Here is a 25,832-nt window from a genome sequence, read left to right on the forward strand (position 1 = left end):
ATGATGTAAGATGAAAAGGACACTGTAATCATCGTTTTGATGCAGAAATACTACTTTATGCCTGTAAAATGTTGTCTTTGACATCTTTTCAGATCAACTAAAAAGGGGGGAAACAAATGTGCTTTTGCCATAAGCTTGCAACAAAGATGTGTGGTTCATCCCTTGAGTTGTCTGGGGTTTTTTTTTTTTTTTTTTTTGGGGGGGGGTTATGCTCCAGAGTTTTATAGATTAGTTTTAGATTCACAAGTATATTAATTTGGTCCTGTTCTAAATTAATCAAATGGAAAAAGGTCTGTAATTAATTATTTTCTCTCTAAACCTCGATTCACAGCTTGATTATTCAGTCATCACTCTGTTTAATAATAAAGAAAGGCTCCCACCCATAGGCTAATATCCATTGCGTCAATCTGAAAACATGCTTCTGATTGGTCCGTTTTCCTCGCTGCTTTTTTTCTTACTGTCAACCTCAGTAAGCAGCTTCATGCACTTGCTAGCAAGCTAAAAACACGGGATGTGCCATGTTTATGTAACTGAACTGCCCTTGAACTTTGTGACTTTCATGACGCGAAAAAAAGACACACATTGCTAAATGAACGCTTCTGGTGAGTAAATGAAGCCGTTATTCGGAAATATCGGAAAGGAGCGTGCTAAGCAAAGTAGCTAAGCTAACTGAGGTTGCAGCTGCTTCAGGTGGTGATATTTGCAAGAAGAAAACATGCAAAGAGGGTAATAAGATGCATTGCTGCTGGGAAGTAAGCGTATTTGCTGCAAAACACATGTAAAAAGACAGCTTTAGTTGGTGCACTTACTAAAGCTGTTCATATCTTAGGTCTCTTATACCTCATATCTTCCATCTCCTATTGCTGTTTGTGTTTATGAATGGATGCAGAAAGAGATGCAACGAATTGCCACCAATGTAGAGTTTAATCAAGGTTGGCTTTTTATTTCTGCGTCTTTGAAGCAAAGAAAATGCAGTTAACTTCTAGCTAACAATCCTAACATTGCAGATGACTAGAGACAAAATAACTAGAAGCTTTCAACTCCACTACAAGATAAAAATGCTTTTAAAAATATCCAACTCTTCTTGTTGTCCCACCTGTTTTCTGCAGCTTGTGTTGCCGCCTGTCTCTACAGTCATGGCAGGACTTTTGAAAAGAGCACTAAGGCTAAGGACAGCTCTGAGATGTCTGTGCGACTACAACATGCTCTCACGATCTACAGCCACTCTTTCACCTGTTGACTTTCACAGTCCTTTTCTGACCTGCAGCTCAGAGCAGGTTTTGGCCTCCACTCGTAAGCTACATGCTGGGGCAGACGGGTCTAAAGTATCTCCTTCTGCAGCACCAGAGAGGTTGCCTTTCTGCAGAGTAACTGAGGAAGATCTGGCCTTTTTCAGGAAGATCCTAGCAGGCAGAACCATTGTTGACCCTGATCTGGTGGAGCCTAGTAATGTGGATTGGCTAAAGTCTGTGAGAGGTGAAGGCTACAATTGAATCCTTAATATAGTTCATAATAATAATCTACTGGTGTTGATGGCTCATTTTTCTGTTATATGTCCTGCAGGTTCTAGTGAAGTGTTGCTTAGACCTCAGACAACAGAGGAAGTATCACAAATTCTAAGGTAGATGGTAACCAAATCAACAGAAAGGTGTTTATCTAGTCATCAGACTTTTTCACATGTTTTGTTTTTCTCCTATAGTTACTGTAACAGTCGTAACCTGGCGGTGAACCCTCAAGGAGGAAACACTGGGCTAGTTGGTGGCAGCGTGCCAGTTTATGATGAGATAATTCTCTCCACCTCTCTAATGAACAAAATCCTTAACTTTGACAGTATCTCTGGTAAGTTTACTAGTTTAATTCAAAAGAATTCAACTTTGTCGCCATAGGCTGACAAATACCTGACAAATGTGTTTTTGATTTATGGTTACTTGTGCTGAAAATTCTCAAAGATCACTTTGTTTCCCTCTCAGGTGTTCTGACCTGTCAGGCAGGTTGTGTCTTGGAGAACTTGTCTTTCTACCTCGAGGAGAGAGACTATATAATGCCACTGGATCTTGGGGCAAAAGGCAGTTGCCAAATTGGCGGCAATGTAGCAACCAATGCAGGTGGTCTCCGGCTGCTGCGGTATGGGTCCCTACACGGGACTGTGTTGGGTCTGGAATTGGTGAGTGCTGGACTTTTGATACTCTTCCCCCCCCAAAAAAAGTAAAGCTTATTTTCAAATCTGTAACACATGCAGGTATTGGCAGATGGGCAGGTGTTGGACTGCTTATCCACCCTGCGGAAAGATAATACAGGATATGACCTCAAACAGCTCTTCATAGGGTCAGAAGGCACTTTAGGAGTCATTACTGCAGTGTCCATCCTTTGTCCACGGAAACCCAAATCTGTTAATGTTGTTTTCCTGGGTAGGATTTTCTATTTGCTTCTCAGATATACCTTTGTAAAAGATGATAGAGAAAGTTTTGTAAACCATTAAATGCGTTGCTTTTCTTGGAGATTAGCAACAAAACTCATGTGTCTATCTCTGCTGTTAGGTTGTGAGACCTTTGAGCAGCTGCTGAAAACATTTCAGCTCTGCAAAAGCATGCTGGGAGAAATTCTGTCTGCCTTCGAGTTCCTGGACAGTGAATGTATGAGGCTGCTGAATACGCATCTCAAACTACCCAATCCTATATCTGGTATAAGCACGTTCTCTCTCTCTCTCTCTCTCTCTCTTTCTCTCTCTCTCTCTCTCACACACATATCTGTAACGATCCTATAAAACGAGTGAGCACACGCAGACCTGCCCTTTCCGTTTGCTGTGCAGACTGTCCATTCTACATCGTCATTGAAACTTCGGGATCTGACCCGACCCACGATGCGCAGAAACTCCACAACTTTCTTGAGGAGGCAATGACATCATCGCTGGTCAGTGATGGAACGGTAGCAACTGAGGAAGCAAAAATAAAGGTCGGTGGACATGATTGGGAAAAATATGCTTCTGTTGCATACAGTGAAGAAACTTAAGTATTCCAAGATTGATCCAAGATCATTTTATGTAATTGCATAGGTAAATATAATGCCAAATGATAAAAACATTTTCTGCTCCCGTTTTCTCAGGCTCTGTGGTCACTGCGTGAACGTGTCACTGAGGCACTGACTCACGATGGCTTCACCTACAAGTATGACATCTCCCTTCCAGTGGAACGGATCTACCAGCTGGTGACAGACATGAGGAAGCATCTGGGAAACCGGGCCAAAAGTGTGGTGGGATACGGACACGTAGGTAAGACGACTTGATAAAATGATCTGCACATACTCTATACACATACTACTGTCAGCTATCATCCAATTCTCTCTTACTTATCCTGTAGGTGATGGTAACCTCCACCTGAACGTCACTTCTCCGTCTAAAGACCCTGCTCTCCTGGCTGCCATTGAGCCATTTGTTTATGAATGGACAGCCAGCTGTCGTGGGAGCATTAGTGCAGAGCATGGACTGGGCCTGAAAAAGAGGAACTACATTTACTACAGTAAACAGAGCCAGGCTGTGGCACTGATGGGTAACATCAAGGCTATGCTGGACCCCAAAGGCATCCTCAACCCGTACAAGACTTTACCAGACAACCTGAAGCAGTGATGTACGCAGAGGTCATGCTCGAGTTAAACTTTAGTTACCGGTACAACCTCAACCCTATATGGCGTGTGTGTGCAGTTAAGGTGCTTTTCACACTTTTGGTGCAGAGCTGACAGTTCACTCAAGAAACACTATTTGTCACACAAGCCACAAAACCCAGTCTTGCAAAAAAGAAAAGACAAAGTAGTTTCATTTTATACAAAGCATTACTTTCAGACAGATATCTTCTTTAGCAAGCTGCGGAAGTGAAGTTCCAGTTTAAATATTTTAACTACCCTTGTTAGTTGCACTGATAGAGTAGCCTTAGTCTGATGCACTCCATATTCTATAGAATATTCAGCAGGTTTTAGAGCTTGAAAAGAAAAAAATTCCACTTTCTCAGAGGAAACAAATGAACAATGACTGTCCTTCATATGGTGTTTGAGTGCCACTAGAGGGCAGGTGGGTATAACAGTATGGGTATAACAGTGTGGGTAAAATGTTGTCTGGATAAACTGATGTTTGATACATTTATGCAGTGAATGCCACAGCTTGTAATTGGTGGCCAGCCAGATGTTCTGGATTTGGATGTAGCCATAGTAGGTGTCAGCAGCTGACTGTGTACATGTACTGAATGTATAATCATGCAGTAGCAGATTAAAGCTTTCCAATTTTGTTTGTAGAAATCAGAGCACATACTGCCCATTCATTAGGCAAGAGTGCAGTAAATGTTTACATATAAAAAGGCAAAACAACTTTTCCCCCCCAAAAAAACAAAGCCAGCATTTGAAAACAAAATCCTTCATACACCTGCAACTTTAAATTTAAAGTCTTCAATAAACATTTCCAAATGAAGACAGTTTGTTTTTCCATTATTCAGGCAACTTGTACACAACTAGATTTCACCTCCAGTCTCTTAAAATAAAATGCACATTAGAACACAAATAAACATTTTGTGATTCCTCCTTGCCTGAGCAGAATCAGCCACAGTGAGTTTATAAAGTATGCCACACAGAGGATCAGGTCATTTCCTATTCCTATCACAAGTTACACACTAATTCCTATTGGCAGGTACTTGCTGCTTCTCTAGTCCACAAACCATCAGAATAAACATGTTTGTAGTGTTTTGATCTTCTTCCCTACCCTTGTCCACTATTTCTCAAAATATCATTTCCTGTCCAAATAATGATGACGTGTAGAGGAAGTCCAGTAGAGTAAATGCCTATATATGTATGCAGTCAGTTTCACACACCCATCGCACATTAATCTGTATCTTCAGTAGTGTGGTAGCAATGGTGATTCAATACATAAATAACATACTAGTGTTTTTTTTTCTTTAAGAAAAAGGTTTAAAAACAATTTTGATTCGATTGGCTCTTTTTTCCTTTTATAAGTGAACATTGTGTTTCTGTGGTGATGGCTGATAGTAATAAATGGGTAATAGATTTCTGATTGTCTCTGAGCAGAATGCCAAAAGGCTGGAGATCAGAAATTTGAGTAGACACTCAGTCTTGTAGTGTTTGTACTGGAAGGCAAAACCCAGTGTAGTCCCACATGGGCATTAAAGCATTGGGATGGGGTTCCTATAATATACCAGCCAGTCACACTCAGTAACAGTCCATAGTTCAAGTTGGTGGAAACACACTGGCAATTGGTTTGCCTCATATCAAAGGCTGGCTTATTCAGAAACGACAGGTCCAAATGTCTGTGTGGGCTTCAAGTCAAACATGTTGGTGGAAGGCATCCACAGAGAAAGTGAGAGAAGGATGAGGCTGAATGACTCTTGGAACACCTCTTTCCTCTAGTCCTCTTTCCATCTGCCTAATCTCCCTCTCTCTTTTTAACAAAACACTGGGAGTCTTGTTGAAGCCAATCCCTGACACCAGGCAGCTGCCTCTGAAACATGGCACCCTCACGACTCCTTGCCCTTTTCCAGAGAGCTGTGAATCTTGTCTAGGGTCTTCTTGATGCGCAGTGCTGTAAGCCTGGCAGAGGGGTTCTGGTACCAACATTCCTTCATTAGTTTCACCAGAGCAGAGAGAGTCTGAGGGAGAAAGAATGAATAAAAACAGTGATGAATCCATTCTGAAAAGAATCAATGTGACTGCAAGCACTTTCAGATGTTGGCCCATCACCAGATAATGATCACTCATGAGTCATGGATAAAATAAGAGCAAGAGTAGTTGGTTCGTCATCATATACAGGTGCTATTAAGCAATTGCAGAAAAAACAACAATATACTTGATGGACTGTTTCACAGCTGTATGCCTCTAGTTAACTATTAGACCCATAATACATAATGAAGACTGAAGAAATTTAGTATAAGCAAAGTATAATTGTCTGTCTAGTAAAGCTGAGAGTAGACAAAATGTCAGATATTTTGTACAACTGCTTGTTAATGCAACCTGCCAATCTAATCTGCCACTCATGTGGCAGGAGCTGAGTGCATCCAGACATGTTCAAGATTTCATGTTGAAGGTCAAACTGAGCATCAGCATTAGAAGAAAGGTGACTTAGGAGACTCTGAACATGATTACTGGTACCAAATGCACTGGTAACAACAACTTGCATAGCCATCTCTATGGTTTAAAGAAAATGACATAAAAAGATCAAATATCAACAGTCACTCAAATAACCGGCTGTTAAAACCAAGGTATATAGAAGAGCACGTCAGAACACATCAACATTTGCAGCAGATGGGCTACAACAGCAGACACACAAAAAGATTCTTACTCACAGGATCAGAGAACCATCGATTAGGAATGAAAGGCCTCTGCTGTTCCACACACACCACTTTCCTCATATCCTCAAAGCTGGGATCGTTTGGCACCTGATCGTAAAACGGAGGTTTGTACTCCTCAACAATGCCTGGAAAGTGGAATTTGAATGAGAAAAATTAGTGAAAATTTAAGGACAAGTTAAACAACAAGGAATGAAGAGACAACCAGAGGGCCTGGCACAGATCACCGCACTGCATCATAGTATTTGACTGTATTACAAGCAGCAGGAATTTTATGTATGAAGGAGTGCATCGTGATCACATTAGCGTACCACTCTCTGTAACGTCCACAGCAGTGCACTATGTGCATGACACTCACCATTGCTGTACGTGCGTCTCGCTATCTCCCACAGCACCAGTCCAAAGGCCCATATGTCCACTCGCTTGTAAGCATCGAAGCAGTCTGTCTGAATGGTTTCTTCCAACACTTCAGGTGCCATGTAGCGCTTGGTGCCAACCTTTGGATTGTTGCCCACATCCAGCAGATTGTCTGCCTGGGAGTGGGTCACGGCCAGCCCTGTAGCATGCAGTTACACACAGTGTTATAACAGGACCTGAAATTGATGTCTCCTGAAATGAGCGTATGATTTTTTAGTACTTTTAGTATCTAATTAATTTATGTTTACTCTTTTGAGCAGGTAGCACTGGTGAATCACATGCCTACAGTTTATCTGAATCCCTGAAATAGGTGAAAATCCCAACAGTTCGGAGGAGACAAAAAGCAGAAAAGTGACTGACCAAGGTCTGCGATGCAGCACCGCAGCTCCTTGGTCACCAATATATTTTTACTCTTCAGGTCCCGGTGTGCGATGGCCGGTTTCCCCTCTGTGCCAAAGATCTCCGTGTGCAGGTGCACCAGGCCGCACGCTATCGATGCAGCCATTGCCAGACCTTCTGATGTCTCCACTGCGACTCGCTGCAAGTAGTCATAAAGCGAACCATTTTCATGGTAATGGGTGATGAGCCACAGTTGAGTGCTGGAGTTTCGAGAAGTCATATCGGATGCCATGAACCCTGAGGGACAGAAAGGTGAAAGGTAATATCATGAAATTGTGTATTATTGATTCAGACGTAAGTCAAGTTCCTCTGGCATCCATCACACTTATTACTGTTGCATTTTGCTGAATCCTTTTGTATTATCTTTCACAGATCATCTTGTACTTCCTGGTCCCTTTAGGGGGTCACCACAGCGACTCCTCTACCTCCATCTCACTCTGTCCCTAGGATCCTTTTCTGTCATACCAACCCTCTGCATGTCCTCTTCTTCTGCATTAATGAATCTTCGTGGTTTTACACTTTTCCTCAAGCCTGGCAGCTCCATATTCAAGATCCCTTTGTTTAATATATCCACTATCCCAGTAGCTCTAACCTGAGCCGTCCCGCTGACATCATGATTTCCGTGACTTAGTGCTTTAAAATAAACTGAGAGATTGTCCAGTTCAGGAAAGCTGAGGTTAAAATTAGGAGCTGCCATTACTATGCAAGGAAACACACATGTTAGCCTAACCAAATTTGGGGACAGTCAGCAAGACCAAAACATTAAGCGTAACAGACTCACCCAGTATGTTTTCATGCCTCAGCAGCACTGTATTGTAGATCTCTGTCTCTCTGAACCAAGACTTCTCATCTCTCGAGGAAAAGATTTTCACGGCCACATTCTCGCCCTGCCACTGTCCTCGCCACACCTCTCCATATCGTCCTTTGCCTGGCGGAAAAAATATATATGTATAATAAAGAGAACACAAGAGGAGACAACAAACAGCAAGTCAGAAAAGAAAAAAATACAGATGCATGCATTTTAAAAAGACAATCACTGTCTACTTTTTAAAATTTGAGGGGTGAATTTTCACTCTATTCCATTGCTACAGCAGTGAGATTCTTTTGGCCCAGATTTGATGTTTCCACATCAAAAGCTCAACTGTGCACAAAGCCACAAACTTGAAAACCAAACTCTTACATGCTGTAGTTCATGATAATGTGGTATATAAAAAGGACCCCAAGACAAGTAACCTACATACTTTTATTTGAAAGCTACATCAAAATCTGTCAGATTTTATAGTGCTTTTTACAGTGACATTATCTTTATCTTTAACTTCTGACAGGTGACAGTTTTGAACATGGTCAACAACTCACACAAATAAAAAAGGAACTGATAAAATGTTTTGACAGTTTCTTGAAGTAAGTCACAGATGATTTGATCTCCCGTCTCTTTGACATCACTCAGATTCCACGGATATGTACAGTCATGACTGTAGTCAGGATCGCCTGTGGCGTTAATTATAAGCATGCTCGCTTCTGGGAAACTAACTAATGTGTGAATATACCCCTTTCCTCCTGATTAATGATAAGAATTTGTTATTTTCGTGATGAATAACTTATGTGTCATGACTTTGGATTTTTTTCATGTCATCTGAACAATTTGCTTTTCAGTAGAACTCTATCAGATCTGCCAGTCAAACAGATATGAATCTGAAATGTTACGTGTTATACCTACCTACGCACTCCATCAGACTAATCTGTCGGGCCACAGTTCTTTGAACAAGGAAGGGAAGACCTGAACCACTGCCGGACGTACATGAGTGATCCAACAGGTCCTGCAGATAGACAGATTTGATTTTAGCTTTGTTTGCAAAGATTTTTTTTTTTTTTTAAAAAGAACATAAATCTTTACATGTCATATGTAACTAGCATGTAGAGTCATATACAGGTGTATGCTTAATATGCTTGCTGAAAGCTACAGTTGTGATCAGAAGTTTACATACACTCATCAGTGTATGTAAATCATGAACTTTATGGCAATTTTGGACTTTTAATGACTTCTTCAACAATTGGGTTCACAAGTTTCAATTTAATTGGATTTTCTAAAATCTGCATGGGGTGAAAAGTATATCTGTGAAGGTTCTCATCCATCCAGGTCATCGTAGCCTATAGGGCTGCCACGATTTGTCGACTAGTCACGATTACGTCGACTATCAAAATCGTCGACGACTGATTTAATAGTCGACGCGTCGTTTGAAGCTTTGTAAGATCACAAAAGACGCAGGAATAAGTGGCAGGATTTAAGAGTGTAATAACGGACTGAAACAGAAGATGGCAGCATTGCATGTACAAGGATGTCAGCTACCGCTAAACCCCGAAGAAGAAGAAGAAGGAGCAGCTGTGTCCCAGAATTCATAGCGCGGCCCAGCGCAGTTTCCAACAATGGCGGCAGCTAGTTAGTTTTAATGTTACTCTTATTATTCTTTCTGGGTCACAAAATAAACGTTTAACATATTTTCAGGCGAGAATGTAGCTGTGTAAACCTCAAATATCTGCTCAGTTTATCAGGACACCACATATTTTCAAAAGCGCTCCGACGTTTTCGGAGACATCTGTTACCCACTAGCTCGTTAGCGAGCCGGGGGCTAGGCTCACTAGCGCCGTGAGAACACCGGACTCCCCGCAAATCGTTTTCAAACCCACCGCCGTCTTTCGCTACTCAGGTTAAATATATATGAGTCACTTAGATAAATTAAAATGTTATTGTTTGGCTTTTTTTTTTTTTGTATTTTATTTGTTCCTGAGTAAATCAGTTTGTCTGAGATTAAAGTTATAGTTTTTACACAGCTGAATAAACGTCAAGCAGACAGCTGATTATCAGAAGTGTGAGATGCTCCAGAATATACTCCAGTGTCCTGTTATATTTTAGATAGCAAGGAGTTTATTAAACTTCACCGAAACAATCTGCAAATTTCATTAAAATTTAATAAACTATCATCTTGTCTTTATTTTTAGTTAGCACAGACCTTAAACACTTAAAGCTGTAAGCTAATGATAGTTATATAAGAGCAGATGCTGCTGGTGCAATAAGCTGTAGTTTTACGTCCAATGGATGATGATCTGATTAGTCGACTGATCGCAAAAATAATCGGTGACTAGTCGACTATCAAAATAATCGTTTGTGGCAGCCCTAGTAGCCTAAGGAGCTTGGAAAGAAAAGGGTCTGGACTTTTTTAAGTTGCTTGAAGATGTTTCACCTCTCATCCGAGAAGCTTCTTCAGTTCTAGGGTCAAATGATGGAGAGCCCCAGATTTAAGCCCCAAGCTACATCTAGACCAGAACCTTTTGGTAGTCATTTACATGTTTCTGGCAATATATCTCACCACTTTTTCTGCAGAACTGGCACAGTTGGCAGGTAGTCATTGTCCTCCATTATTCCATCCACTTTGTGCAATGTACCAATACTATAGGCAACAAGACAGCTCCACGCTGGGCAGTTGTCACAGTGTTTTTAGGTTTGAAAGGCTCACTTTTACTACACTTTTTTACTTTTGACTGTGTAGTTTAGAGAAACTCCCAAAATAAGTTCAGACTTGTGCACCTAGTTCTTGTTCTTTAAAGTCATTAAATGTCTATGTTGTACAATTATTCCACCCTGGAGAAAGAACAGTTCCAAGGAATCATTAAAAGCCAAGATTACCATAAAGTTAATACCCATAGGGGTATGTACACTTCTGACAATAACTGTTAATTCAAGGTGAAAAATATCCCAATACTCAGAGGCTGGAAGAGAACACAAAGCGTGAGATGGGCCTTCTTCTTGCTTTGGCCAAATCCCTTTTCATGGTTATCTCTGTTACTCTTACCGCTAAAGTGCTGTCTCCGACATTGGAAGTGATGAGACCGTCTATGGCTCCCTGCTCAGCGTCAAACTCCTGCAGTCTCTGCAGACGTCCATGATGGAGCCTTCTGCAAGCCAGCACAGATACTACAGACAGCAGAGCCAGAACGACCACTGGGCCAAGTACGAAGAGAGCTAATGTCTCCACACGATATCGAACTGGCTCACCTTCTGGGGCTGTGGGTAAATGTAAAAAAGAGATATGTATAGTTTGAAATTGGGGAAAAACATTTATAGTAAGGAAAAGAGCTACAGGACAGTCCAATTCCCTTGTAGACATAAAGCACCTGATGGTAGCAGAGACATCAGATATTCCCTGGTGGTATTGCTGTTGCACCTGTCCTGGGAGCAGCATTGAATAGCCTGGTGGTAGGACGTAGCTGTGAAGCACTGGAGAAGGATTTGGTCCGCGTCGTCCAAACAGCCACGCTCAAAAAAAACTCCACTCTTACTAACTTTGACTGAAGAGAAGCACTGGGTACCTTGGCACCGGGTGGGGTGGAGGCATTTAGGACCCTCACATGCACACTGCAGCTGTCCATCTGTAAATAACAGGATGCAAGTTCACAATATTAACTTTGAATTAAAGGTAACAGGTTCTAATAAAGCAAAAGACATAATAAAAGATAGGTAATGGACTCTCAGTGTGTTCGAGATAGAAGGTAGGTGGGCATCACCAGACACCCCGTGATACAATATTTTCACATTACTTTAAACCCACAATATATTATTGGGTTTTTAATTATTGGGTTGCAGAGTGTTACAGTGATATATATTGCAACTTCTCAAATGTTTTTAATTGCAAATGATGTCATCAAATTTAAACTTTGTCATATCCGTTTTATTCAATAAGATAAAAATGATCTGACGTCACTTATTTTCTCGCTACAAAATGAGTACAACATTGCCACTTAAGTAAATGTTGCCTTAAGAGAGTGAGTCTGCTATCAGTCTGTGACAGTTAGCTCCACCCACACATCAGCTTACATCTTAATTTCTTTTTTTTTTTCCAAATCCAGAGTACATCACTTGTAAAAATTTTATTTATTTATTTATTTTGTCGTATATCACACATAAAATTAAAGACCATACCTGTTCCGGGTAGAGATGGCACGATACCACTTTTTTATGTCCGATACCGATACCGATATCATAAATTTGGATATCTGCCGATACCGATATGAATCCGATATAGTGTTTTTTAATCAACAAAACTGTTTTTTAAAATATCTTGCTGCATTTTGCAAGTCTGCAAGTTCATACTCAAGTTTAAAACAACAACTACACTAAAGCTATTCTGTTATACCTGTATACAAAAAAAATATTTCATAGTTCAGCAATACTGATCAATCTAATAAACTTAGACCTACACCATCCTCCCTATTCTGGTATTTTAAAGAGTACTTAGCGTAAATATTAAGCAACCTAACTAATAGGGTTCCAACTCCCAGCAACAACAAAAATAAATAAATAAAAAATAGGGAACCACCCCTCACGCTCCACCTCATGATGCTTAATCAACGTAATCAACCTTAATTTGATGCAGTGTGAAAAAAAATGCACAGAAATCAATTATTTTTCAAGAAATATTAAATAGATTCAACATCTTTCTTCAACAAAATTGCAGACTGCACAGATGGTACCTTCCCAAAGGAAAATGTACTATAGCTTACTAGGGTATATATATTAGACTTAATAGTCACTATATACAGTAATTGACTTCTATTCATTTTACATCAAATTAAAACTTTGGGTGTCAGATAATTATTTATTAAAAGCTAGACATTTTAAATGAGAATAAGAAAGAAAAGTATGTCTTTGTGCCCCCTTTTCCCAGTTAATGCCCTATCGGCCCCCCTGGCTAAACTTTGCTAGATCCGCCCCTGCACAGTTACCAGCCGTCAGCTACTAGAAAAAGATCCTGGTGTAGAAAGTAATATTAAATAAATTGTAACAACAGCTTATCAAGCTTAAACGTGCTGCTGTTGTTCAGCCGCTGGTTTGCTCTTTCTGGCGCAAAGTGGACCAAAAACAAACAAGAGAGACTCACGACAGAAAAGCCGATCAGCTGATCATTAGCAGTTTCACGATTGAAGTAGCAGCCGGAGAGCGAGAGGCAGTCGCTCGTTAAGCTTAACGTGGGAATGCTTTACAAACATTCAGATGGACTTACACACTTGCTTTACTTCTCTCGGGGATAACTTTGTCGGAGATGAAATGCCAGGTTGCTAGCGAAGCTCCAAATGCTATCCAGACCACCGACAGGTCCTGCATGCCACAGCTGCTCTATCACGTGATGCATACTGCTCCGACGTTCTGAGGCGAGTTACGGCGTGTTGCAAGTTTTGTGAGGTGCTTTCGTGATATTTAATGGATCGGATTACATTTTTTATTTTTCTCCGATATCCGATCCAGTAATTTAGGTCAGTATCGGACCGATACCGATACGTAATATCGGATCGGTCCATCTCTAGTTCCGGGTATTATTTTTCTACTACAAATAAACAATCTCCAGCAATTTAATATTCAGGCTTGAGCACAAAGCAGCGAGAAGCAGTCTCACAAACAATAAATGAAAAAGCACATGAGTACAATACCTGGACCCTCAGCTGATATCGACAGAGTCTGCAGCGAGAGCAGCAGCAGGACATGGACACTGCAACGACCCATGTTTCAGTGCACTAAGAGTGGGGAGAAGATGCAAGATGAGCCAGAGAGTTCAGAGGAGTACACTCATAATTACATTTAGCCTCTTTATGTTATCTGACGAGCCTCATAAGGCTCCATACAGAAATGAAACAACAAATTATAAAGGCTGAATGAGTTCAGTTTGTCTTAGAAACCATTACTTAGTATACATTAGTGCAATGGATTAAACAGAAGCCTTTTTAAAAAGACAGTCACCATGAATTACTTCCAAATGTATAAATGTCTTCACCTGAACATAATATAATCGTGTGGTTTGTTCTTAAGTGGTTGACTAATAGACTAATTGCTTTATATGTAAGACTTGATGTACTATAACTGTTCCTCCGCAGGCTAGCATGCACAAACATACACTAAAGTCAGCCTCTGGTTTTGACCTAACATTCAGAAACAACCAAAGCTATCAGCAAATCCTTCTTTAAAAGGAAAAAAAAGATAGGGGACCTAGTTGTTTGCTGTGGCCATTAACAGGCGACCTCATTGGCCGCTCACAGGCGCCCCGGAGGCGCCAGGATGCCTGGTGCTGCTGCCCTGTAAACTAAGCTAAGCTAAGCTAAATTAAGCTAGCCACACAGCACAAAGCGCAGACTTACAGCCGAACGAGGACAGCCAAAACAGAGCATTAAAACAACACCCACCTACCTGGCGCACACGCAGCGCAGTTTCTAACTCATGCTGTTAAGCCTGCACATTCGTACACGAGTATTAAATAATCGTATCGGCGTGATTTTCGATGTAAAACCACTAAAAGAAGGGACCACTGCCCAGCCCACCCACTGGCTGTTTTCGCTTCCAGCTACACTTGACGTCACCAAAACATTAGCATCAAGTTGCATTGTGGGGCAGAGAAGTCCGCCAACTTAAAATCAGTGTAACGCCAGTGATATTAATGTGTATTTGAAGTGTTAATAACGTCAGCCATTATTATATGATAATTAAATGAGAAGAGACTATTGTTTGTTAACCTCTGTGGTCAGTAAATGCTGCTCAATGGGTCCTAGGCTGCAATCATTACACGTTTGTGTAAGCACTTATTGAATTTAAGTGCATTTTTTTTTAGCATTATGCTGGTTTCTAATAGTGAAAGATTCGCTTTTTACTTCACAACATACCCTTGTTAATTCTCATATCATTGTTTAAAATATTATATATGTATTGTTATAGATTAAATGACACAAAGATGCATTGAGCTATTAAAGTTGGTCCCACGGTGACCAGCTACAGTATTAAACCTGCTTAAATCCTCTTACATTGATAAAAAAGAAATCCAGCAGTGATAATTTTACACTGAAAGAGTGTGCATTGTATTAAATCACTTATTTACGTAAGCTGAATTTCAATAAATACATTTTTAAAAGGTCACATATGCATCTATATCAAATCTGGATCAAATCCGAATACCAGACAGCTGATTTTTGGCCTTATAAAGAAGGCATTTCAACATCTCTTTCTCTATCAACGGGCCAGTTGTTGAGAGGCTACATGTGCCTATACAAGTCGTCATCATGGGACTTAAACACTGTTTCACATTGTTAGTAAAGCGCACCTGGGGCTCTATTTCCTCCAACCAAGGAAATACAGGGTTAGTTGGGAAAGTATAATTCATTTGTATAGAACTGTTATGGATTAATTTCTCCATCCTGACTTGGTATAGTAACACAATCAATCAGGGCAAACAATTGCTTGAAAAAGTAGTAAGTAGAGCCTTCAAGGTCATTGGTTGAGGTCTATCTTCCATAGCTTCACACTATGGCACCAGAATCACCAGGAAGGCTGGAAGCATCATCACTGACTCCTCCAACCCTGTACATCACCTATTCAATCTTCCTATATCAGATTGTAATCAAAAAATCTGAAACCATCGAAACCTATATTTATGTATCATGTCATCATATTCAAGTTAAAGACACTGGCAAATATCTGTTTTTGTCTCGCTTGAGTAGACTAAATTTAGACTTAGTAGAGGACTAGTGTCAGAGCACAGGCTTTCCAAATACGAACTATGACTCACAGCAACAACCCAGAGGAGAAGTTATGAACTCACCTTTAATTTTAGTTCAAAAAAAAAAATCTTACAGTTCGCTTATACTTTGGTCTGTGTGGGGGAGACTTTCTTGCTATTATTACAGCTGTTATTGCTGCTATTATACACAGACATTTAGAAACAAGACTAAAAATAACCAGTGACTTCCATTAGGAGCAGTATTCAGACATGATGCAATCTTTGTTTCCCAGTTAAGAAATTTGTGTAAAAACTGCTGATTATTTTATTTGATAAAAGTTGGTGAACTTCACATTACAACTAAAGACACTGTTATTTTCTGGGGAAAAGTTGGCAATGACTACATTTAGATGAGTTTGATTCTCTTTAATTATGAACCAATTATCAAATGATTTGCTGCCTAATTATTCAGAGTGATACACTGCAATAAGGTCAGGTCTAACTTCTTGCTGTGACACACTTTTTATGCATGTCAGGGTTTTTGTTTCTGTACCTCTTTAAAACTGATGAAGAAATGCTTCTTAATTAAGATTCAGTAGTGATCCATCCAGGTGGGTCACATTTCTATTTCAGTTTTAAGACATCTGTCTCCTGCAACTCCTGCATGTAGTACAGAGCAGGTCACATTCCTCCTGAATGTGCTGAGCAAGATATTGACCTCAAAATTGCTATTGTTCTCAATTGCAAGGCAAATATCATTCCATCTCTAGTAATTATTTTGGCAATGCAGCTTTGATGTGGAAAGGCAAAAGCGGGACGAGGAGCAGCAAGACTCCCTCTTGGAACAGCAGAGACAACAAACATTAAATTAAGTATGAATGGAGCAGCTGGTGTGGAGGTGTGTTGCAAAACGACTTGCAGATTGCAGAGGTCCATCTAAACAGGTTATCAGGCTTTATGCAGGCAGAAGCAACATAAATAACATGTCCTGTATAAGATTTGCCACAGGCATCGGCTGAGCCTTCAGCAGGTGTTAAGGTCACCTGATCTGCCAGGTTTCTGTTGGCTGAACTTGACTCAGTAGAGCCATTGCTACGCTAGCATTAGCCTTAGAGAGCATTTTGAATTGATCTGTCTTTTTGCCTATGTTTTCATGCTGTCTTCATCCTCCAAGGAATAAAACATTTACAGTGATGGTGGTCAATGGTGGTTTTAAAACGCGTCTTAAAACCCATTTTTACTCCTTGGCATATGACACTGTATGACCCTGATTTCATTGGTTTTATTGTTTTTAATCTATTGTGCTCATTTTATTGTTTTTAATTCTAATGATCATTTTAGACTTTTTTTGTGCTATTTGTGCTTATTTTTTTATTTTAAGTTTTTATTTATTTTATTTATTTATTTTGGGTAAATCTTTTTTTTTCTTTTTTTCTTTTTTTTACTTAGTCATGTATCATTTTTGGCATGCCAAGTGTACAGCACTTTGTGTTCAGCTGTGTTGTTCCGAAAGTGCTATACAAATAAATTGCTTGCTTGCAAGGTAAATAAATTAATAGAAAAAAGGAAAAATAGCACAGTTATTGATATGAACCAAATGATTAAAGATAAAGATCTGAATGTTTCAGAAGTTCATCTAAACAGGTTCTTTTGGGAAAATCCTATTTTCTCTCACTAATTTCTCAAAGCTCCACATTTAATCACCAGTATTATGTGAGTGCTAGACTTCAAAAGTCCTTCTGTGCTCCCTGTCCCTTCACTGAAGTGTGCAGAAGATCAGATCTCCCAACTTTCCTCTTCCTGAAAAGTTTCAGGAAAACCAACAGGACTCTTCGTGCCCTGAGCTCTCATGCAGATCTATTATTACATAATACTGCACCTAAAATATGGACTCAATGATATATTAATTTCACTTTTCACCTCTGAAGACTCCTTCAATTATTGATTGGCACAGTAGATGTCAAGAAAAATGGCAGTGAGTTTCTGTGCGTGTGTGTTTGTGTGTACGCGTGTGGATGTGTTATTATGTGTGTGCAGAGCAGAGAGCGAAAAGGAGAATTGTATCAAGTATCCAATACGTTTTCCCTCCACAGGGTCCGTTGACCATGAACAATGGCCAGTGCTGTTTGTTCCTGCTTACCTGAGGCTTAGGTCTCCAGTGAATCAGAGCAAGACCCAGCCAGTATCTATTCTCCAGGAACAGAGTTCCAGCACAGAGACACATTATCCGCAGCTTTCTTTAATTAAAGACCCCCGGTCGACACTCTGTGCCAGGTGACCTGAACTGCTCCGAGCCTGCATGTTTCTACCACTATCCTCTCCACTAGGGATAAGTCTCAGTAGATAATTAGAGAGGGAAATGCTATACTGCTGTCATGAGATGGAGGAAGGATTATCTACTAGGACTTTCAACTGAAGAGGCGGGGAAAGAGGAATAATGTGATGGTTTCTTCTACAGTCAGCCTACCTAGCTCTTTCTCTTACCTTTCACCCTCTCTCTTCCTAAGACCAAATAATAAGCGAGGGAAGGGACACACAAGTGACTTTTCTTAATGTATTCCACCTGTTTCTCATCTTAGCTGTGTTAGCGAGTTAGTCCCAAGCAGGTTTCCATCCAGAGCTGACATGGAGTATCCAGGGAGAAGACTGCTTTCAGCGTTCCTGCTTTTTCTGCCTCTTCTGTATGTCAGATGTCTCTCCAATCAAAAAACTACAGGTATCAATTTAATACTGTTGGATAGTCAGATTAACCTCCTAAGACCCGATTCTCTTCCATGGCATGCATTTTTAATTTCTCTTTGCTATTTGGGCTGATTTGGACCTGATGAATGTAAAAACAAAGAATTACGTGATTTTTTTTTTTTACCTTACTTTTGTTTCTGAGAAAAATGAGATTCACATATGAGGACATTCACATTAAATTTCGATAGAACAGTGGCAGTGTAACGTTCTCGTAAGTGGATATCAGGCCCTTGTAGAGCAAAATTTGGTACTTTGGTCTAGACAACCCAAAATATGTAGTCAACATATGTGGACACCAGGTCCTAGGAGGTTAATGCTAAACACATCAGTGATCAAATCCTGCTTGTTTGTATATTTAAAGGGAGGCTTTAGTGGCAGAACTGCATGAGTTGTGGAATTTGAGGTCTAACTGTTTAAAGTTTGCACATATGTAATTTGCAACTTGTCCCTACTGTGTTTGAAAAGTCTCCTGGTGTGTGCTGTCTGATGCTGAGGAGCAGAAGTGTCTGGATTTGGCCGGAAATGCTACAGCCCGAAATGTAAAAGGAACACTGCAGTGTGTCCGTGGCTTAAACACCAGGGACTGTATGGAAAAAATCAAGGTACACAAGAAACAACTGATGGGGAAAGTAGATTCTTACCAAAAACTGTCGTACATTTCATTTCATTTATTTTATTAATTTTTATATCAGCTCTGTCAGATGCATGGCAGTTGAAATTTCTTAACATTAATAGGAACTGTTATATCTAAAAAGTGACTACAAAAGAAAATAAAAAGTATCTGTGAGACATAAAATGGGAAATATAAAAATATGAATATATATTTTGCTCAGAATGGAACTGCAGATGCAGCCTCCATGTTTGGAGATGACATCTATGCTGCTGGTTTCTGCCATGGCCTGGAGCTTGCTGCAGGAGAGTCCTACAATGGTGTAGGTAAGTCACATGTTTAAGGTCTGCAGCAGGTGACACAGGAAGGCACTGAAGTCTCTGCAGCTTATGCCAAAATGCAGATACTGTTCACACAAAATACTTTCTTGCACCCACTGCTTAATCCCAATTTTAAAATTGATTCCTTTTATTTATTTTTCATTTTTGGTCTCTTCTGTAGATGGTATCAGCTACTATGTGGTGGCAATGGCGCGCCGCTCCTCCTCAGACCTGTCCCTGCTCGAGATGCATGAGCGCAGCTCTTGTCACCCCGGCATTCGAACCACAGTGGGGTGGACTGTTCCCATTGGCTATTTGGTCAACACATCCCAAATCAGTGTAGGAGAGCAGTGCAACTTCCCGAGAGGTGAGTCAGAGGGGACAGGGGTGATATAAGTGTAGATGTGTTTTGGTGGAAGGTGTATGAAATGTTCAATGCAAGGAGGGGAAATCGGGAAAGCAGTGAAGGGGAACAAAGAGGTGAAGAAATGAGGCAGGCTGGAGATGCAAGGAGAGGAGACAGTCACACAACAGTGCTTCTTTCTGTAAATGTGAGGTGGATAAGGGGATAAAAGGGGAAACACAATAAAAAATCAGAAGGAAGGATAAACAGGAAAAATGCTGTCTCTTAAAGTTTATTATTATGGTGCTCTGGACACATGGTTCCCAACCATCAAGAATTTAGTGTGGTCTTTTTTTCTATAAAAATCCAGCATCCAAATCTTAAAATACATTTTTGGCTGAGCATAACTTGCACGTGTGGTCCCAAACAGTGAAGAGGCTCATACTTATTTAATTTTAAATCAGTAGGTAAATTTAAACTGCACAAAAAAAAAGATAAATCTGACTTTTAAAGTCTTGTGATATTGATAGCAAACTATAAAATTCAACAGTGGGAAGATGAAAAAGAAAGACAAGTGGACCTGAGTTATTTACTTTGACAGGGAACCTTTATGGTCATTTCCAGTACTATATTTTTATTCTTGGACTCTCTTAACTCTTGGAATTGAGTAGTTGGGCATGACTCACAGTTCACCCTGTCTGAGATTTCTTCTGTGATCACAGTAGTGTGAGCTTAAGATGACCACAATAAGGATATCCCCTCTCAATTACATCATACTAACTGAGTTTAGAGCGTTCTGTAGCCTTGTACAGTCCATATGCTGACCATGCAATAGTTTATAAACAGGACAAAAACCTTAAGCATGAAAGTGCAGAAGACTTTTCAAGTGTTCTTTGGTGTCTGTGTCTTTTTATTGTTAGTGGTGGGGAACTTCTTCGGCTATAGCTGCGTGCCAGGCATTAAGGATCCCCAGCACGATCCCAGAGGCAACAATCCAAAGAACCTCTGCGAGGCCTGTATAGGAGACGAGAACGACAGACACATCTGTGCCAACAACCACAGAGAGCGGCATTACGGAGAATCTGGAGCTCTGAGGTACACTGACATTAGTAACATGGGAAATAATACAACAACAGCACCCAGAGGTGAAGTAGATGTTATGACTGCTGCCTTTGTGTCTGCCCTCAATTTATATCCATCCCAGCGTGCTGCCTCCATAAAGAAAATAATAGTGGAACTCTAGTGTATGCCTTATCTGAAGGTATGCAGTAGAGATAATAACAATACAGTGACAAATTACTGTGTGTATATATAGTGAACAGATGGAACACACAACCAGATTAAAATAAGAGAACAGAAAATAATAAATCTAACAGTTCCTGTGATTGTGTCGCATAATTTGTTTAGAAAATCATGTATGTATTAAAATATAAATATATAATACTGTTTGTGCTGTGCAGTACTGCCGTCTGTGCAGAACAGTCTTTGGCACAGTACTGAATGTACTTCAGAGGGGAACAAAAGAACTACAGGGGGTGATTTCTTAAAGTGCCACAGTAAGTGGCAGAGGGAGTTTACTCATGGTCTCCAGAGTGTGTTAACAGTAGCACACTGGCAACTGTGCTGATTTCATTCATATTTCAATCTGTTTATAGACTGAATGTGTCTTGCTGTTTGTGTGTTTTCGTTCAGGTGCGTGGCTGAGAACCTCGGCGACGTGGCTTTTGTCAAACACGAAACAGTCTTTGACAATTTGGATGGTCAGTGTGCAAAATATTGTTTATTTTAGAGACTATGATAGTCGTTGTTGTGTGATATAATTTTTATAATGTCTCAATTTGTGATTACATTGCTTGGAATATGCAGAGGGTGCAACTCCCTGTCAAGACATAGGATGTCAGTGTTTCATAACCCATTTGTGCTTTTTACAGAAAGTGGAATACAGTGATTGGATTGCACTGTAATTATGATGTCATATGATAATATGTGGGAATGTGAGGCGGAGAGAAAAGTAAGCAATCTGAAAACAAGAGAAGATAAGAGCGAGAATGAAAAAGAAACAGATATCACACACAAACGCACACACAGGATAGTCACAGAGTTGCAGACATTTTGTCCAGCAGTGAAGTGCCCTAATTCTCTGTTTGCTGCATCTGCTCCTCTGCTTTGGGCAACATCCAAAATTAATGGCGATCATTATCGCCGTCACGCTACACAGGCTCTGCTGGTATAGCCGAGAAGGAGCAGTTTGACGCCAGCTCCACAAAATGCTGTCGCTGCTTAACGAAGCATGTTTTATCATATGGTTCAGAAATGTCCAGAGTCAGAACGATTAACAGAGGTCAGGAAAACACAGAAGGTCTGGGCTGTTGTCTGGGAATGCTGTAGGCTTCAAGGTGGTTTACCCTTTTTTCACACAGTTGTTTGTTTTGTTAAACGGGGTTTCGTTTCCCTTTTTAAAATTCTCAGGGGACCGATCAAATCTGACAAAAACAGCATATAAAATATTGGTAAATTAGTCATAAATCAGGATTGCACTGTTTGATAAATGTGTCATCATAAACAAATTAATGAATGCACAAAAGAAAATGAAAAACTAAAGTAGTTCTTAGTTAATATAAATAGCTTATTCAGAGTATGAGGAATAATCACATACTAAACATTACAGCTTTCAAATGGTTTTAGATAAGGAGGTCAATGCATGTGATGTTACTTTCCTTAGACTTAACTCAGAGGGAGACCGTGCAATTATATGGACAACTATGTCTTGGTATACTTACTGTAAACTTTTTTTAAATATTACTTTCGTGGCATTTTAGCCTTTATTGGACAGAGACAGTGTAGACAGACAGAGAGGGAAAGACATGCAGCAAAGGGCTGCAGGTCAGACTCGAACTCAGGCTGCTACTTTCTTTCACATGCTCGCCTGCTCACCCACTGAGCTAAATTGGCAACCCACAACTTACTGTAATCTTATCATCATGATGAGGACCCAGGATATCTCTACAGCTGGCCAAGAAATACACTAGTTTCTCTAAACCACAGTAAAACCATGTTAAAGAAAGTGCATATTCATTACTGGCTTTTAGAGGCGTTGGCATGTGGACTTTGCTCTGTGATAGTCAGAGATACCTAATCCCTTAATAGTCAGGCTAACTGTTTGCAGTCTTAATGTAGCTGAGCTTTACATTTAACAGACAGATTGGTTCCAGTTGTCTTATGTAACGCTGTGAAAGAAATCAAATGTGCATTTCCCATAATCCCAATCTCCTGTTTATACATCTCCTCTCTTGCCCAGGTAAGAACCAAGAGTCCTGGGCCCTGGATCTGGAGGTGGAGGACCTGAAGCTGCTGTGTCCTGATGGAACGGATGCCGGTCTGGAGGAGTATGAACGATGCCACATTGCCGCAGTCCCTGCCAACGCTGTGGTGGTGCGTATGGAGGACAAGTGCCGTGTCTGGAAGTACCTGGAACGCTTACAGGTGGGTGTGGACATAAGCTGCATGTGCTTTGCTTTTGTGTGTGTGAGAGTGTGTGTGTGTATGCACGTTTTTCCACAGAGCTGTGTGTGGATCTCTGGAGCCTGTGCTATTTATCTGCACATCTTAGTACGCAGGTATCTGCTAAAATGTCACCCTTCCTCCGTACTCAGTGTGTGGGAGACTCCAGGATGATTGATATGTCCTGTGCTGATCCGCCCAGCCTGCACTTACAATCTGAAAGACACTTATGTACACAGAACGCCAACGCACATCCATGCATGCCCTCATGCATTAAGCGCAGTCACACACTTCCTCTCTCCTGCAGAATGTGTTTGGCAATGCCACGGAGGGCTTCAGCCTGTTCAGCTCAGCAGGCTATGGCCAATCCGATCTGCTGTTCAGTGATGCCACCCACCACCTGCAGAGAGTTCTGGGTAGCTACTCCTCTTGGCTGGGCCCCACTTATACCACTGTGCTGCAAGCCTTCGAGTGTGAGGGTAAGAGTGATGACGTGTGCCTATTTGCCTGTGTGTAAAAATGTGTTTATGTGGAATTGCTGATGAAGAGTGGGTGGCTAAGTGGCTGGAGGAGTGTTTTTTGCTTTGTGTGTGTGTGTATCTGTGAGCGCATCCACTGCAGCTGTTCTCATTATTGCACTCTCCCACCACCAGGCTTCTGCTGATGGAAGAGGAGGAAGACATCCAGCACATCATCTTCCACCCCATCCCGCTTTCTCCATCCTCCCTCCCTGCCATCTGTGTCCCCCGTCTCACCATATTTTCTTCTTTTAGCTTTGCTTTATTAATGTTTTTTCCCCCCTGCATTTCACCACCCAATCTTTAATATTATATCCTTGCCCTCCTCCAAACTTTTATGACTTTTAATATGCTTGCTGACAGGTTATGACAAGGTTAAAGAGTGGCTAGTTGGCTGTTAAAACATAACTAAAATTGAACATGTTTTTTAAAGGGCGCTGGGGGGGAAAGTGTAGAAAAGAAAGGGATAGGACAAAAAAGTTAATGATTGTTGTGGTTTTTCTTTTGTGTTTGATTAACACATACCAAAAAAAATCTCTTAACATTTGCTGCCCTGTATATTTGTTGGGAAACTGCAGCCTTCTTGGCTTGTTTCATTAGACTAAGCTTCGGTACCACCCTTCCACCTCACTCCCACAGGGTCTGTCTCTGGCACTGAACAACTGGGTGCTATTAACTTTTTGCTTAGAAGTCTCAGTTACTGTATGTGTGTGTGTGTGTGTGTGTGTGTGTGTGTGTGTGTGTGTGTGTGTGAGAGAGAGAGAGACAGAGAGAGAGAGAGAGAGAGAGAGAGAGAGAGAGAGAGGGAGAGAAAGAGAGTATACACTTTTGTTTCCCACAGCCATTAATGCCCTAATTGGTGCTCTGGCATACTATACTGTTTGTGCATGTGTGTGAGTGCATATGTGCGTTAGTGTTGATAGCATTCCTGCTTTCCCATGCCTTGTATAGCTTACTCCTTTGGATCACTGCTTTCTCACGTCCGGTATGGTGATCCAGGCTGTGTCAGCTCACAGTGTATTTTAACACCTTATGATTAGAAAAGGGGGAGGACTTAAAGTTGAGTTGCCTTCAATGACCCTTGAGGGAGTCTTAAAAAAATGATAATTTTCTCATCTGTGACAACATTTGCGTCACCCAGATTCCTCAAGATTTGCAGCCTCTCTCACACTGCTGTCTTTATACACATGTGGGGGGTTTTCCTATAATATGTCATTTATAATTTAACATTACCACCAGTAGTGAGATGATGATAATGATAATGTGTAAGAGTTACTAACAGCAGGATGTTTAATTAGTCAGTTTTGAATTTAATCTTATTAAAAAACTGTCCTGGGGAATTACTAAAGAAATTGCAACTGCAATTGACAAAAAGAAAAACAAAACAGCATCTATAAGCATTTATAAGGCTCTATAATTAAAGAGACGCAACCAGTTTGACCTTACTTGACCTACTGAATCGTGTACTGTAATTGTGGGCTTTTCACCTCATGTCCACCTCATGTTATTCCACATAGCGCATCACTGAGCTTGGCAATCAACTGATAAGTCGGATGAAGTTCTCCTCATCAAACTGTGGTCTTTAGACCTCGTCATGCATGAAGAATCCACAGCTGGTACAACAGATAATTTGCAGAAATTTGGCGGCAGATTTTTTTGTGTGTGCATTTCTGTTGTATTTCTTCAACTCTGGTTTTGGTGCTGTTTGTTGCTACTTTTGTCCAGGCTTGATGTAAATACTCGTCTCTTCGTGAATGTGTAGTGCTGCAAACCTTCTTTATTTTCAACCAATTAAACGAATGATGATAAAGAGAATAATCCTCTCTTCTTTTCACGCTGGCTTCTAATTATCCCGAAACAGCTATATATCTGTGTGGAAATGAATTAGATTTGATATCAGCTCTTTTGCTTCATCACCCACTCTCTGGCTGCCTCTTGCACACACATTTACTCAAAAATAGTCACTTTGCTCCCTCTCAGTCATTTGGAGAGGGACACAAGAGGATGAAAAGAAGCAGAAAAGCACAAAGGCTCAGGTGTTCACTCGGTTAGCGAGAAGCACCTCCCAGGTGGACAGGTGAATCAGAGACACACTATCTTCATAGGTGGTCTA

The 25,832-nt window shown here is 40.6% G+C and overlaps 3 protein-coding genes across 4 annotated transcripts; 2 read left to right on the top strand and 1 right to left on the bottom strand.

Annotated features, from left to right (window-relative positions):
* Window positions 1-408: 408 nt before the first annotated feature.
* Window positions 409-4,284, top strand: d2hgdh (D-2-hydroxyglutarate dehydrogenase). Its single transcript, XM_026151976.1, has 10 exons — window positions 409-602; window positions 1,110-1,476; window positions 1,564-1,621; window positions 1,700-1,839; window positions 1,971-2,164; window positions 2,240-2,408; window positions 2,538-2,681; window positions 2,810-2,952; window positions 3,103-3,268; window positions 3,357-4,284. The coding sequence occupies exons 2-10, from the start codon at window positions 1,137-1,139 to the stop codon at window positions 3,620-3,622; spliced, it is 1,620 nt and encodes a 539-aa protein (XP_026007761.1). The 5' UTR covers window positions 409-602; window positions 1,110-1,136; the 3' UTR covers window positions 3,623-4,284.
* On the bottom strand, window positions 3,793-14,556 carry acvr1l (activin A receptor, type 1 like). 2 transcript variants are annotated; one of them, XM_026151977.1, is made up of 10 exons: window positions 14,386-14,556; window positions 13,635-13,718; window positions 11,325-11,579; window positions 11,003-11,214; window positions 8,872-8,971; window positions 7,936-8,082; window positions 7,116-7,391; window positions 6,697-6,894; window positions 6,336-6,466; window positions 3,793-5,642 (listed from the first exon to the last, which is right to left on the bottom strand). In XM_026151977.1, the coding sequence occupies exons 2-10, from the start codon at window positions 13,705-13,707 to the stop codon at window positions 5,511-5,513; spliced, it is 1,524 nt and encodes a 507-aa protein (XP_026007762.1). In that variant the 5' UTR covers window positions 13,708-13,718; window positions 14,386-14,556; the 3' UTR covers window positions 3,793-5,510. The 2 variants fall into 2 exon arrangements, with proteins under 2 accessions (XP_026007762.1, XP_026007763.1); XM_026151978.1 differs by having other exon boundaries at window positions 14,382-14,556.
* A 3,525-nt stretch (window positions 14,557-18,081) lies between these two features.
* Window positions 18,082-24,454, top strand: otomp (otolith matrix protein). Its single transcript, XM_026152387.1, has 9 exons — window positions 18,082-18,401; window positions 18,893-19,029; window positions 19,261-19,363; window positions 19,539-19,724; window positions 20,621-20,795; window positions 21,393-21,460; window positions 22,999-23,183; window positions 23,509-23,680; window positions 23,855-24,454. The coding sequence occupies exons 1-9, from the start codon at window positions 18,311-18,313 to the stop codon at window positions 23,863-23,865; spliced, it is 1,128 nt and encodes a 375-aa protein (XP_026008172.1). The 5' UTR covers window positions 18,082-18,310; the 3' UTR covers window positions 23,866-24,454.
* Window positions 24,455-25,832: the final 1,378 nt, after the last annotated feature.

Source organism: Astatotilapia calliptera, chromosome 19, assembly GCF_900246225.1.
Source record: "Astatotilapia calliptera chromosome 19, fAstCal1.2, whole genome shotgun sequence".
Taxonomy (NCBI): domain Eukaryota; kingdom Metazoa; phylum Chordata; class Actinopteri; order Cichliformes; family Cichlidae; genus Astatotilapia; species Astatotilapia calliptera.

Bases quoted from the DNA above. Each gene is read 5' to 3' on its own strand.
- otomp (XM_026152387.1), top strand. From the start codon at position 18,311: ATGGAGTATCCAGGGAGAAGACTGCTTTCAGCGTTCCTGCTTTTTCTG. The intron at 19,030-19,260 runs GTACACAAGAAA...TATTTTGCTCAG, and splicing joins ACTGTATGGAAAAAATCAAG to AATGGAACTGCAGATGCAGC. The intron at 20,796-21,392 runs GTACACTGACAT...GTTTTCGTTCAG, and splicing joins GGAGAATCTGGAGCTCTGAG to GTGCGTGGCTGAGAACCTCG.
- d2hgdh (XM_026151976.1), top strand. From the start codon at position 1,137: ATGGCAGGACTTTTGAAAAGAGCACTAAGGCTAAGGACAGCTCTGAGA. The intron at 2,165-2,239 runs GTGAGTGCTGGA...TAACACATGCAG, and splicing joins CTGTGTTGGGTCTGGAATTG to GTATTGGCAGATGGGCAGGT. The intron at 2,682-2,809 runs GTATAAGCACGT...TTTGCTGTGCAG, and splicing joins ACTACCCAATCCTATATCTG to ACTGTCCATTCTACATCGTC.
- acvr1l (XM_026151977.1), bottom strand. From the start codon at position 13,707: ATGGGTCGTTGCAGTGTCCATGTCCTGCTGCTGCTCTCGCTGCAGACT. The intron at 8,972-11,002 runs GTAAGAGTAACA...GTCTATCTGCAG, and splicing joins TCGGAGACAGCACTTTAGCG to GACCTGTTGGATCACTCATG. The intron at 7,392-7,935 runs GTGAGTCTGTTA...TCTGTCCCTCAG, and splicing joins GAGGCATGAAAACATACTGG to GGTTCATGGCATCCGATATG.